Source organism: Prionailurus bengalensis, chromosome B4 (assembly GCF_016509475.1).
Source record: "Prionailurus bengalensis isolate Pbe53 chromosome B4, Fcat_Pben_1.1_paternal_pri, whole genome shotgun sequence".
Taxonomy (NCBI): Eukaryota; Metazoa; Chordata; class Mammalia; order Carnivora; family Felidae; genus Prionailurus; species Prionailurus bengalensis.
The window spans coordinates 29,325,207-29,340,927 of NC_057358.1; the positions used below are offsets into that span (position 1 = coordinate 29,325,207).

The window sequence follows — 15,721 nt, forward strand, 5'->3', positions numbered from 1 at the left end:
ATTATTTTTAATTTAAAAGCATTTTTTAAATATTTGTTTATTTTGAGAGAGAGAGAGAGAGAGAGAGAGACAGAAAGAGAGAGACAGAGCACAAGCAGGAGACGGGCAGAGAGAGAGGGAGACACAGAATGCAAAGCAGTCTCCAGGCTCTGAGCTGTCAGCACAGAGCCCAACGTGGGGCTCAAACTCATGAGCTCTGAGACCATGACCTGAGCTGAAGTCAGAGGCTTAACTGACTAAGCCACCCAGGCAGCCCAATTTCCCCCATTTAAAAAGCAGCAATTAAGGTTTCTAGCAGATGATACACCAATAAAACAAATGGCTAATATGTAGTGGTTAAAATACTAACGCCAGAATCAGAGGTGATTTGGGTTTGATTCTCAACTCTGCTTTTTCCTAGCTCTGTAAACTTAAATTATTACTTCTTTGAGTTGCAATTTTCTCCTCTGTAACATGGATATAGTTCATGCCTCCAAATATTGTTTGGTATAGAAACCACGTAACCAAATTTACTGAGTTCTTACTGTGGCTGGCTGCTTTACATGCATTCTCTTATCAAAAATTTTTTTTTAATTTGTAAAAAAAATGTCAGCACAGAGCCCGACGTGGGGCTCAAACTCCAAACCATGAGATCACGAACCGAGCTGAAGCCAGATGCCCAAGTGACTGAGCCACCCAGGTTCCCCTGCACTATCTCATTTAATCCCTACAAAATTTTACAATATAGTTTCTGTGCCTGTTATTATAGTAAGATTCCAATAAGAATTATTATATAATACTATTTCACCAAAAAACTGAGCATTTTTCTTAAAAACAGATAAGGAATAGTTTCCAGTATAGGTTGGAAAGTTGGTTGCCCTGGAGAGGTTGAACCAGGTCCTAATTACCTTCATTTTAATATAAATACTAAACGGGGTATACACTAGCTGTTCGGTCCTTATTTTCTTCAAACAGAAATACTCAAAGCCCAAACCTTAAAAAGAAGGAAATGTTATCTGAATAAAAAAGCGTTCCTTCTCCCCCAATTTTTTAAACCCTATCTTTTGTCCTTCTAGTCACAAAAATGCTAGCGTGCGCGCGCGCGCACACACACACACACACACACACCCCCTTATATCAGGTTTGTAGCAGACACTACTGTGTGTGTTCTGTTCTTCCATCTTAGCAGAACTCTCTATCTTTATTTTTTTGCGTTGTTCCAGAATCTGTGCTTCTTCAAATACAGTTTCATGGTCTACTTGAAAATTAACAGTTCTTCAGGAGTAATTTTGAACTACATTCTGTCTAATGGTCTTTCTTAAAATTGTTTTCTCAATTCTCAGTGGGAATAAAAAACAAAACAATTTTAAGTATAGAGAAAAGAATCTAACTTTATAATGATAGCAGTGCCTCTGTTATGTGGGTTTTTAAGACTATTTTTAGAAAGAAAGAAAAGGTTTTTAAGCCATGTTACATTTTATAATTGAGTCATCAATGAATTAAAAAATAATTCATGCTTGGCTATCTCATCTGTATTAAATAGTTATTCACGAACATTTTACGTTAAGAGATGTAGGTTCTAATCCTGCTTCTTAACCCCAACTTGTAATCTTGATCTTAATGTCCTTGGGCCATTTGAAAAAAATGGACTTTGAAAAAAAGCACTAAGACTTGATCCCTCCCAACTTTCCGACTGTCAAACTGTATGAACATCTTGCCTTTTCTATAGTTGGTAGAAAAAAAATGAGGATATGTGAAATTTTTTAAATGTAAAAGTCTAAGAAAAGATAATTAAAATTGAGATATATGATTTTCATAGTAATTATGCCTTTCGTATTTCTTGGCTATATGTTTACATAGTATAGAAAACCCTTACGAAGAGTGTAAGAGCAAATAAAGTGAAAGCTATGCCCTAGAGGGCGAGTGATTTCACTGAGTGAGTCAAAGATGTAATGCTCTGCTAGTTGGTAATTAGTAACACTCAATGCTTAAACAAAAGGATGCTTAGTAGAAGTAGCTTTGCCATAACTATGGTCAAATGTGATCTGAGAAATCCATGTAGCTTATAAAGATATCATTAAAACTGGAAAATAAGGATTGAGAATTATTATCTAAAGAAAGAGACAAGGTTCAAAATAAAAGCTGAAGCAGAAATGATCAAAATAATTAAATCTAGTAATAGAGCTACAATTAGTCTGATATTCTCACTGGAAAAGTACAGGGAATTTCTATGTAATAAATCAAGAAAATAACCCAATGCTATTATCCTGGCACTAAGAAAAATACCAAATAGAAACAACCAGAACAATAATAGTAACAATTTAACCAGTTCAACAATTTAAGAAGTATAAAGAGTACATTTAAATCTTTACATCAAAAAACTAGATTATTTCATACACTTTAATAAATTTTCCTAATGTTTTAATTATTGGCTCCTGCCTCTGTGCAAGCATTGTATTATGAACCATAGGAGATACAAAAGAAAAAGATGTTATTTCCTTTAATGGACTTAGTTCCTGTAAAAACAAACAGGGTATGTCCTGTGTGTACATACTGGTGTATCCTGGTTTGAAAGGTAATGTTAAAAATTTTCTATTTTTCTATTTTTAAATTTACAAATGATTGAAATGAAATATACAGAAAATGGTTCATAAACTTATGAAGCTATTTGTTTTTATCTCCTTTCATGTTATTTAAGAACCGAACATTTATTCATCATTTCAAATTTTCCTTAATGAAGGTGGAAATCAATATTCAATAATTATGGAATAGTCAGCCCCCAGTTTATGTGGCCATTTAAAGTGACAAGTATAGGAGTGCCAGAGTGGCTCAGTTGATTAAACGTCCAACTTCGGCTCAGGTCATGATCTCACTGCTCTGTGCTGACAGCTCAGAGCCTGGAGCCTGCTTTGGATTCTGTGTCTCCCTCTCTTTTCCTATCCCCCGCTCATGCTCTGTCTCTCTCTCTCTCTCTCTCTCTCTCTCTCAAAAATAAACATTAAAAAAAATTTTATTGTGCCTTGGTGGCTCAGTCGGTTGGGCATTAGACTTCAGCCCTGCTTCGTGAGTTTGAGCCCCGCATCAGGCTCTATGCTGACAGCTGAGCCTGGAGCCTGCTTCACATTCTGTGTCTCCCTCTCTGTCTGTCCCTCCCCCCCCCCCCAAAAAAAAACAAATAGACATGAAAAAATTTTTTAAAATTTTCTTCAAGTGACAAGTATAACGTATTATGTTAATGCAAGGAAAGAAGCATACATAAAGGTGAAATGAGGCAATAAAAAGCAGGACATGAAGGGCAATCCATGCAGAGATCACAGCCTCCTAAACATGTGTGATGGGCACTGAGAGAATCTTGAAGGAACAAAGAAAGTTTCTCTGTAAGTGTGTGGTATATGAACAGTATTATACCATCTTCCTCATACAACGGAAGAGAGAGAGATTTTCGGGTGGGTGTAATGGAGCATTCACAATGGTAAATTCCAGAGCTAAAAAAAAAAAAATCTAAAGGGAAACTTCTAATTTTCTATTCTTCCTATCACGAACCATCAAAACTTCTAAAAAGGTTAGTAAAAAGGTGAATTTCACCAGAAAAATATGAAATTTAGGATAGTCTCAAATTTTATATAGAAAGAAAAATTCCATTTGAAAGTACCAAAATATCATAGTCATAAAAGGCCAAAACTTAAAATTCCATATATTTGTGTGTAAAATAGAATGTATATTAAAATTTGTATTCATTATTTAACTAAAATTTTATTTTCAGGTGTTTTCTCATTTTTTTTTTACTAGTTCCTTTAGACACAGTGTAGCTGAACAAGGGTACTTTGAAAAAATGCAAAATAGTTAAGAGTCATAAAGGTTTTTCAAACGAAAACCAATTGCTTTCAAATTGAAATTTAGACATTTTCAAATCTATATGAACTCTGAAAGGAAATAATACATAGACAACTGTTTATTTCTATGCTCTTAAATAAACAGTGATGTTATTCTGCCACCAGCCAGCCTGTTAACTTTTCTTCTTTTCTCTTTTAATTTATTCATTTCTGGGAAAAGAACACTAAGTTATTATTAATGTAAGTAGCCTTATAGATGCAAATTCATAATTGTCAAGAAATTTTACAGAAGCAAATGCCCTACACATTCTTTTAACTTTTCAGTGCCCTCATGCTGCCCCCTGCTGCCCAGTGTCCACACTTACTGAAAACTGTCCCACATTTTTCAATCTTTTGCTATTCCTCTTCATTCCCCCCATCAAAACTTACCTGGCCAGAGATCTAGACCATTGAAGTTTTCTTCTACTCAGGCTAATAGGCAAACAGTGATGTAAGAAAGAAGCAGTTTCCTCCTATTTATCCCATCACCATTTTTTGGCTAATTACAAACACTTGAATTGGTATTCTTTTTTTTAATTTTTTTTCAACGTTTATTTATTTTTTGGGACAGAGAGAGACAGAGCATGAATGGGGGAGGGGCAGAGAGAGAGGGAGACACAGAATCGGAAACAGGCTCCAGGCTCTGAGCCATCAGCCCAGAGCCTGATGCGGGGCTCGAACTCACGGACCGCGAGATCGTGACCTGGCTGAAGTCGGACGCTTAACCGACTGCGCCACCCAGGCGCCCCTTGAATTGGTATTCTATTGGCAATAACGGACATCCAGATTCCCTAGCTTGGGATTCCAAATCCTCCTTGTGATGGCTCCAAGCTACCATCACAGGTCCATTTCTCCCAGTTTCTGCACCCCCCCCCCCCAATTATAGCTTACTTTGTACCTACACTGGACTTCTAGCTGGCATCTCCAAATGCCATGTGTTTTCTCTCCTCCTTGACTGTGCTCACATGGCTTTCTTTACCTGGAATGTCTTTTCTCAGTTTCTACATGTTAAAGCCTACTGTCTTTCAAGGCCCTAGTCAAAAGTATCTTTCTCCATGAAGTCTACCCCAATTCTCATTGGCTTTTCTCTTCTCCCTAATCCTCTAAGGCTCAGCACAATGTTGTTGCTGTTGTTTTTAATACAGTAGAAACTCAATAAATTTATTGAGATATATTTAGTGAACAAAACGCAGGTAACAAAGGAACCTTAATCATTACATTGAAAAGGATCTCTGACTTTACTGACATTTTACTGAGATTTACTGACTTTTAAGAGTAGCTGCGGAGGATAATGAGAGCCTCCCTAATACTGCGATATCCATACACCTGAATGGGGTTATCTTTTTAATTCCCAACACACTGCACAAAGCCTATTTTGATCACTGACATCAAGGGGGGGGGGTCTATGATAAAATGAAGTTAGAGCATATACTGAGTGCTTAGACATGTCAGGTGCTATACTTGGTGCTTTAAGTGCTTTCCCTCATTGTAGTCTCACAAAACCAGGTGAGGTAGGTGATATTACCTTGTTTCATAAAAGAGGAAACTGAGGGTCTGCACAATTAAGTAACTGGCCCAAGGTTATACATGTAGTCAAGGGCAGAGCTAGGACTCAAACAGATCAGGAAAAGCTGTGTACTTAAATTGTTCTCATATGTCTTCAAGAGAAATGTGTATGAAGAAGCCTCTTGTCAGCTCTTGTGAGGGTTAAAAAAAAAACCTTGTCAGTAGAATATGCTTGGAAATTGTGATCATATATTCAGACAAAGCCATGAAAGAGATTGTGTCAATTAAGTAACTCTTAGTATATCCAAGAGTTGATTGTCCTATACTACAGTATGTGAAGGATTCTGCCAAGTTCAAAGGTGTCTAGATTTAGATATAAATATAGATAAAATCTTTAGATAAAACCCTTTATATCTAAAGGATATATTCTAAAGGATTAAGAAATGCACGACCTATAAATATTTGTTCATTGTTGTAGCCACTTGTGTGTGTGTGGATCAAAGATCCTAACCTGACTTGGAAAAAGGTCCAGAAAGGTATGACTCAATATCTTGAGCAAATAATTTTACTTTTTTTTGATACAATGAATATAAATAAGGCTCAGCATATTACATTAGTGTCTCAGACACAGATACAGTGTGCTGCAGCCAAAACCTCTTCTCATCTAGACACCACAATAAGCTGAGAAGGCAGATAAAAATTTTCACTTGGGAAGGCATCACTCCAAAATTTTTTGGTAGGACATAATTGGTTTGTTAGACTCATTCTAAATCTTTCTGGGGTTAAAATATTCTTAGTAGGTAAGACATTCTTAGTAGGTAAGACTCTTTCAACTCCAGAAAGATGTAGAATAAGTACAAAAGTGTTTTGTAAGAGCTCAGCCTATTAGACTTTTAAGTATAATTCCTACAAAGTTATATGTGTGTTGAAACATTAAAGAGAACTTAGTCACCATACTTAGAAGTTAAATTTATTAGATATGTAAGACTTTCTTAACTTCTTGAAAATGTTTATGCAGTAAGTTTATAAGTGCGGTATAAAGGGGAATAAAGAGTTGGAAAGCATTTAAGTAATACTATAAATAAGACCAAAATTTAAAGGACCATGATTTCTAAAACTTGCAAGATTTACAAATATGACAAGATTTGTAAATTAAATTTAAAACATAAGGAAGAGCTTCCTTGGATATTAACTTTAATAAACCACATTATTTTTTAAAAGCTCAAATTAATTTCAGAATAGTTTTTTAGTATGCAAGACTAACAGTGGCTATTGGGCCGTTTTTCTTCCAGCTGATGTTGTGTTCATTAGGCAGTCAATGCTTTATCCCAGAGAATTGGCCTGACTGTCCAGTTATTCTTTAATTTGGTTTGAACCTTCCTCACTTTACAGGAGATGGATTGTAGCTTTTGAAATATTAAGATGAGATGTAGCAGTTCTAAATCTACTAACCTCTTAAATTTTTGTTTTAGGGCTTACTTCAGTAGAGTGAGTAACTTAGCAATTCTCAACCCCAGCTGTGTATCAGAATCCTGTGAGTCACTTTTGGAAAATGCTTATGCCTAGATCTGATCTTAGACCAACTAGAATCTCTGGGGATGTGGTGCAGGCATTTTGTTTTTAAGTTTCTGGATGATTCTAACTACAGGAGGAGTTGAGAAGCACTGGTGCAACAGTGTGAGCCTGCCATAGTCTGAAGAACCAGTGCTGTCCAACGGAATTTTCTGCAATCGTGGAAACTGCTATAGATTGAATGCTTATGTCCCCCCAAATTCATGTATTGAAATACTAAATCCTGATGTGATGGTGTTTGGAAGTGGGGTCTTTGGGAGGTGATTAGGTCATGAGGGTAGAAATGTCATGAATTGGATTTGTGCCTCTGTAAAACAAACCCCAAAGAGGTCCTTTACCTCTTCTGCTGCGTGAGGACACAGAAGGCAAAAAGACAGCCATCTATGCACCAGGACATTATGACCCTCACTGGACACTTGAATCAGCCAGCACCTTGATCTTGGACTTCCAGGCTCTGTAGCTATGAGCAATGAATGTTTTTGTTTGCTTGTTTATAACCTACCCATGCTATGGTATTGTAATAGCAGCCTGAACAGACTAAGATAGAAATGTTCCATGAATCTGTTGCTCAATATGGTAGCCACCAGCCAGGTGTAGCTACTAAATTTTTAATTTTAATTCTAATTTAAACTTACATAGTTACAGGAGGCTCTTGACTACTGTGTTGGACAGCACAGTTTGTCAGGTTCAGACCATTTAAAATGCTCTAAGTTTATCATCATATGGATGCTGAATGACTCTTTTTTGATAGTGGACCACACCAGTCCACCCTTACTACTCTTGTCTCTTCAGGGTACTTCACATTAGCTTCCTGATGAAGCCTCTAGTGGTTTGAAAGGATAGCTCAAAGTTTACATCGGCTTCTGGGAATGTTAAGGACATTGAATCTGCCTTTTACTCATTTATGTTGGCAGTTTGTTTCTTGGACTTTCTATTTTAATGAAAAACGAGCAAAGGCCTTCAGAAATAAAAATTTCTTAAGTGTCAAAGCACTGGAGCAATTAAACTCTTTGCAAAGGTCCTCTTTGCTCCTTGGCATGTGATAGTGTTTTTCAACTAGAGGTTGTGACCTTTGTCTTGGAGGTTGGAGAGTTTCCAGTGGATTGGGGCAGCAGCCTGAGTTTCAAAGCTAAATATAGGTCATTGGCATGGCAGCCTCTTTCTCAGTCTCATCGAAACCATGTCCTATTAATGAATGTGGGGCATTAATGGCTGGTGGGATAAAATCTTGAGAAAAAACAGAAAAATGCCATGGATATAGAAGTCTTTCTCAGATGTAAGTTGCTATTGAGCACAACTAAGTTCTATTTTTACCTACGTTTAAAAATAATTTGTAAATTGTAGATTGCTACTTAAAAAAGGCTAAAAATACACACATATATGATTTGTTGGCAAATAAATCTGAAATGTGATATTCATGCTGAGGCATAAGAAGACTCCTCCCTTTAGGTCATTGCTCAATTCTCACTCTTTCAGTGAGGCTATCTTGACAACCCTATTGAATATTTCAATGTGTGTTTATTCATCTATTTGCCAAATATTAAATGACATCCTCTTAAGTTTGGCATATTTATTTCAAAGGCAAACTATTTATCATGGCAGGTACCATCCAACTCTCTAGAGCAGGGTCTCAAAGGGTGGTCCCTGGGGACCAACAGCATCAGCAGCACCAGCAGCATCTGGGAGGTTGCCAAAAATATAGCTTCTCAGGCTCCACTCCACCAATCGAGTCAAGAACCCTAGGTGTGGGGTCTGTGTTTTCAGTGATTCTGGGCACACTAAAGTTTGAGATCCACTGATCTAGAGTACAATGAATCCCCCCAAAATATCCCAGGGGGTAAACTTCCATACATCCCCAACGTGGCTAAGACTGAAACATTCTGTACATAAAACTGAACTTGGAAGTTGTGAAATAGATGCCAAAATTCTATTGGGACATAGTGCTATGAATGATGTATTTACCCACTTCAACTAAGCCTCACGAAATCTCTAGGCTTTGATCTTTTTCTTCCCTATAAAAACCCAACTTCTGACAGAATTTCATGAGATATTCCTGAAGAGACAAGATGTGGTACAAGTGTGCCTTCAGCAAACTCAACGTACAAAAATCAGATATATACACAGCTGGTAAGTTAGGTGGCCAATTACTGTTTTAACGAAAATGTTACTAGATTTATTTAAACAGTGACATCATATAGTGCTTTTAAAAGATGTCCATTTACATAACATAAATTTTACAAATGTCTAATGTGATAGTATAGAAGAATAGGTAAGTACACAGCCTCTGATTTCAAACTTCCCAGGTTTAAACTCCAGCTATTTCATTTACTAGGTAACCTGAGCCAAATCTCTAAGCCTCAGGTTCTTCTTCTGGAAAATGGGTATAACAATTGTCCTATTTCCAAAGTTTGTGTGAGAATTTAAGGATATAATAAAAAAGTAGAATTTAGATAGAAGCTGGAGCAAAGTAGGCTCTGATTAAATGTTTGTTTTCAGTGTGAGTGTGTGTGTGTGTGTGTGTGTGTGTGTGTGTGTGTGTGTTTTAATTAGCTGCCTTTGTGCCCAGTCTGGTCTCTGTGAAAACAGATATTTAAGTTTTATCATTTAAGAAGTTCACACAAAGCAGTTAAAATTGATACAAAGCAAATAGAAGCTAACCATATTGAGCACTGGATACTGAGAAGGTATTTCATCCTTCTAAGAGCTCTTGCCTAGCCAAACCAATCATGAGAAATTTCATCTCTTTATCATGACTGGGTAAGGTATGAACACATCCTACAAACCTAGTCAATGAGCTGTAAGAAGCATGGTGCTGTGAGCCTCTGGGAAAGAATTTCTTCCCTTATAAAAAGATGCATTAAGAGAAACTCTCTTCCCTTTGGAAATTGTAATATCAGGCTATGATGCTTGGAGCTGCAGCAGTCATAATGTGCCTGTGAGGAAAGACATTGCTGACATTGTGGCAATATAAAAAAATGTAAACTGCTAAGGAGCTTGGTAACATTGTTAAGCTATTGAACCAAACCTAGAACAGGCTTGCTTCCTGTTAATGATTTAGTTGAAATAATAAATGTCCATATTTTTTATGCCACTGTCAGTAAGGTTCTATGTTAGTACAAAAGCAAACTAAATGGCATAATACATCTAGCTAGTGTGGATTAATTGGCTCTATAGCAAAATAATTTTATTACTTTATTCTTGAGGTCATCTTAAACCATATATAGAGAATCCTTAATGAAGAGCCTTCTGCTCAATATCATCTGCATATAACAACAGTCTTTTTCTAAACAACTTTTTTTTTTTACATTTTATTTAATTATTTTGAGAGAGAGAGAGAGGAGGAGGAGCAGAGAGAGAGAGGGAGAGAATCCCAAGTAGGCTCCACACTGTCACTGCAGATTCCCATGTGGGGCTCAGTCTCATTAACCACAAGATCATGACCTGAGCCGAAGTCAAGAGTTAGGCGCTTAACCGACTGAGCCACCCAGGTGCCCCATAACAGTGGTCTTAATTTCCTGCTCCATATCTGATGTGCTTAACTAATTAACTATTAGGCAAATGTGTAATTATGTTACTTTTGTAGATTAAAATATTTGTTTTTATTTAAAAAGTTTCTGTTATATATACCACTAAAACTATTACAGATTTTAAAATAAAAATAAATATTTTAATTTTGATATAATCCTTTAACACTGTAATTGTATTTCCCTGCTTCATTTCACAGTTTATATTAAATTCAGAGATTTATTTCATGACAATGTGAATAAAATGTACAAAATGTACAAAATCAGGCTCTACCACATTTAAAAGTTTTCGTTAAATGGACCTCACGAGGACATACCCCAAATTCGTACTACCAGAGTGATCTTCTCCATCTCTCTTTTCAAGAAAATAAGTTTATGTTTTATTTCTCACGTTGCAAGAGAAATTTGGATTAGTTAACTGTCTATTTATATAGCATCTATTTGGGCTGTATCTAAAATCTAAGGGCTATTTTCCCCTCAATGTGTGAATATTTGGTGCCCAAATAATGATTCTTCAATAGAAGGACACTTGTTAAATCCCCATAAGAACATATTTAAATTAAAAAAAAAATTTTACTCCAGAAATCTTATTTGGCCTTTATTCCCAAATGGGACCTCTCCCACCCTACCAATATCTAACACCTTAGATTAGAACTTTGAACCTTCTTGGACTATAAACTCCATGAGAGCAGGGATGCATGCCTTTTCTTAATATTATACCCAGCATCTTAGCACACTGGCACATAATATGTAGGAAAATCTAGAACAAATAAATCCCCAAATAAAAATAAATGTTGAACAAATTGGGGTGCCTGGGTGGCTCAGTCAGTTAAGTGTCTGACTTCAGTTCAGGTCATGGTCGCACAGTTCATGAGTTCAAGCCCTGAGTCAGGCTCTGTGCTGGCAGCTCAGAGCCTGGAGCCTGCTTGGGATTCTGTGTCTCCTTCTCTCTCTCTGCCCCTCCACCACAAGCTCTCTCTCTCTCTCTCTCTCTCAAAAATAAACATTAAAAATAAAATAAAATTTAAAAATGTTGAACAAATCATGTATAAAGTACAACCCTTTCATCTTTTTCATAAACAAATAATTTCTTTGTTTTACTTTCTCTTTAGACTCTCCATTTAAGAATCTTTTTGGAGAGATAAAAAAAAGTTATACCACAAATACCCATTTTGTCTGTTACTTTCCCCCTCTCTTTCCTTGCACAAAAATGCTGAGGACAGTAGTGAATCTGTATGGTCTTATGGAAAGTAATGATATGTCCAAGAAACAGCAGAGGTCAATATGCACAAGAAGTAGGTGGAGTTGGAAATGTGTGATTTCAGGCCTGTATTGAATTTGGTTTTCTAAGAGCTAAATTTTTAGCTATATTTCCTTCTTCTCCAGAAGTTCATTCCAAGGAATATTAGATTGGTTTTGGCTAATATTTTTAGCATTTTATGTTAGGTTGTCTTAATATCTCTTCCTTTTGTTATTTCATTTTTCCTAATAGGTACGGCTAACCTGAAAATTTCCTCAAACTTTATTAATACTAATGAATATGAGTTAATAAATTAGGACATTGTGTTGGTTCATTACATTAAGTCTTAATAAAATTTTCAGATTATTTCTGTTATTGACTGAACTCCATAATTTCAAGTTCATTTTTCTGAGGTTTATTGTTCAGAATCTGATTTACAGATTCTCCGTGTCTTTGGCATCATTTATTCATTTTTTTCTGCAACCTGTTTTTGGCTATTTCACTACTCATTGACCCCTCCCCTCCATGAGAGGGATGAGCAGGGTAAAAAATATGATATGCCATTTTAATATAGTCAATTTTGTTATTTCCTCCTATCTCTGATAAAATGGTATGCAAAAAAGAAATAAATGTATAATTATTAACTAAAATGACATTTCAGGATTAAAAAAATTATTTTCTCATTGCTCGTGATCTGGCAACTGTTACTATGGAAAACTGAGTTCTCTCTAGACTTCATTTAATAAATAAAGATTTTTTTTTCATGAGAGAAACATTATAGTTTATAATAATTCTAATCTAAATCACACCAAACTCATGAACTAAATGCCCACAAAAATGTTGTCAATTAAAAAAAGAATTAATGTCCATAGAATCCAGAGCTAAAATGAGGTACAAGGTGGATTTAAAAATGGAGAATAATATAAAATAATAAATTGTTTTTGCCTCCTAGATTTAAACCTCCTTACCTACATAGTGATATAAGAGTCATACATAAAAGAATATCTTAATATAAATATAATATGGTTGATTTTAAAAAGTGAAAATTTAACTATAATGGTTACTTCATAATCAATGATGTAATAGTCAATGATATAGGAGAACAAAGAGCATTGCATAGCTACATATGGACTTCATAGCATCAGTTTGTTTTTAAAAGGGGGGCTACAATATATAAACCTTTTTAGTTTTTACAAATTAAAATAAAATATATCACCAGCTGAATAACAGAATATTTTAGCAACAAACATATTGGGAAGTCTATTTTATTCAGTAGATCAACTTCAGAGAACTAAACTCTCCAGAATAACCAGAGGGTTAGATAATATATTTACACCTGCAGTATTTCATTCTATAAATAATCTATAATGTCAAAACTAGTCTTGCTGGGGGCATTTACATTTTATAAAGAAATAAAATGTTACAGTGGACAGGTTCAAATTTTTGTAGCATTGTATAAGCAAAATATAGACATAATACATAATTATTTGTGAAGTTCAAGGAAAGAGTCCTATACAGGTAAATTATAGGGACACAAAAATCAGAAATACTATTCCTAGTCATTTTCACACATGTTTTTACTTCAGAATTTTAAATGATCAGTGAAATGAGCATTTACATATTTCAAAGTGAATAAAGACAATATGTCCAGAAATTTTCACTCTCTCAAGAAATTATTCAATCATATGGTAAGGTAGTCTAGGGTAATATTTCAGTTGTTTTTACTTTAAATTTGGCAAAATATTATGTTTTTAGGTACAATTATTGATCCCTCCCACTTTCTTTGTAAATGAAGGACATACTTACACTCTTCATAAACAACTAAAATGTCCACAGAGACGGGTATAACCTATGTGTCATATCATAGTATACATTTTGTTCTTGGGAGGCTTTGGGCCTAAACCCCATATTCTCTAATCAGATAATTCTCAATAAGAACAAAGATGAAAAACATTTACCTACATTTAGATACATGAATACCAGTATTTTTAAAGTTAGAAGCAGTTGTGTACATATTCTCAAAAAATTATGTTATTCCAAAATATTTGCTTTTTTCAAAACAAGAATATACATAAATCTAATTGAAGTATCATTTCAAAATAATAATGTAGGCATTATTGTATGTCAAACTAGTAGAAAATTCCTAGGAGAAACTTAGAATAGTTATTTAAGAAATCCCTAGGTTCAAAACGAAATTAAACTTTTACAACATTGAGTGAACTAAAACTCAAATGTTTTGTTACATTGAAAAGACATGAATACGTATGGTATTGTGATATAAAGAAAATGCGAAATGTTACCGAGGAAAGAGAGGGTAAACCAACAGCTTATTACTGAAAAATTCTGATGTAGAGATAATCAGATCAGATAAAACACAACTGCAAACTGCATGCTTGTCTCTGATGCTCCCTGGACTGGTTGTGACGACATGTCTGCTCTCACCCACAGTTCACAGTGCACACACACAAAAAAAACATTTCAATCATACAACTGAATAATTCCTCTGACCAAATTGAACTTTCTTTAAGGAAATAAAGGGATAAGATAATAGATCAAATCTTGCCCCACCTCTTTTTTTTTCCTCCTTTTTTCTTTTAGTGAAACTGACATAAATTGTTGAGGAGCACGACAGCGCCACCAACACAGATCAATGCAAAACAAAAAAGATCTCCCACCGTGTGCAAAAAGAAAAAAAAATTAGAAAAATGCCAAAAATTACAAAATGTCTCCCAAAGATACCTTTTTTGGAGAAAAACAAGCTAGATCTGCAAAGATTATCTAATGAAGAGCCTCAAAGAATTAATATTATGGAATACAAGTTTAGATCTGATCAGCAAATAAAAGACCCACTATTTAGTAACAGCCATAACTTAATATAAACCCGGTTATGTCAATCTCCACCTTCATTATACCAAGGGCAGCTTTTCAGTAGTTTGTATCCAAGTAATCCATCAAGAAAACCACAATAGGCCAGTTAAAAAAAGAAAGAAACAAACAAACAAACAAAAACTACATCCATAGTTTGCCTGCTGATAATTTAGTCCTGGACAAATTAGGTAATACATAATTTTTATAAAGGGGATATGCACATATTTGGCATTACCAACATTGCTGGCACAAAACAAGTCCATCTTGAAATAGCTGAGTTCTCCTGTAGTTCACAGTAATTAAAGTATAATTTATATTATAAACATTTAGCTTTAATAATGAAAACAAAAAAAACTATCTTTCTTTCTTTTAGTAAAAATTAACCAGACAAGATTAGGTGGAATATGCAGAGATCAAAGCTAAAGAAAAATACAAAGATTGGTTTTGTTAGAAGAAACACAATGAAAATCCTCTTTATCTGGTGGCTCATTCAAAGATTTAATGAAATAAATGTTAAAAATTACAAACTTACCATTAGTGTAGGCAAAGAAGAAGCCAGTTCTTGAAAAATAATTGTAACAATATAGGCTGGATACTTGTGTCCCTAGAAACAACAGCCTCCAGGCAGCATATGGATCTTCAAACATCTTTAAAATATTTGGTAAATAAAAAGTAATACTTTCTTCCATGATCAGTGGCTGAATAGGGTGGCTTCCCCCAGGATCTGTGGGCGTTTGGAAAAAATCGGAGAAATATCCACGGAAGATTAAAAGCAGAGGAGGCAGCGGCAGCCAGAAGACTCTGGGGTTAACAACTTTGCGATGGCAAGCAGGCGTGCTCTGATTGGTTAGGAGGGCAGTGTCCCTACAGTCTGCACTATCCCCCGCTCCCCCCGCCTCCTGCAGCTCGGAAAAAAATGCAGTGTGTGTGCCATTTTACACTGGGCTTTTAAAAGCACAGCCACCCAAACGACAAAAGTCTAAGCTCGCTATTAAGTGACACTGCAAAACAATAGCACCCACGACTGCCTGTAAGCTCAGGAAAATGCCCTTTCAACGTCTTAAGGAACCCTCTTATTTCCTGTATGGGGGTTTTAACGGAATATAATGCATTTCTTAAGCAGATCGTTGATCACTTCGCAAACGTGGATATGTAATTTG

At 35.4% G+C, this 15,721-nt stretch overlaps 1 protein-coding gene across 2 annotated transcripts in view; it reads right to left on the reverse strand.

Moving 5' to 3' along the window:
- EPC1 (enhancer of polycomb homolog 1) overlaps nt 1–15,381 on the reverse strand; it is a 94,097-nt gene extending 78,716 nt beyond the window's left edge. For both annotated transcript variants that reach the window (XM_043563503.1, XM_043563502.1), the window contains exon 1: nt 15,094–15,381. In XM_043563503.1, the coding sequence (XP_043419438.1) occupies nt 15,094–15,096 (3 nt within the window). In that variant the 5' untranslated portion in view covers nt 15,097–15,381. The remainder of the gene's footprint in view (nt 1–15,093) is intronic.
- Between the last annotated feature and the right edge of the window lie 340 nt (nt 15,382–15,721).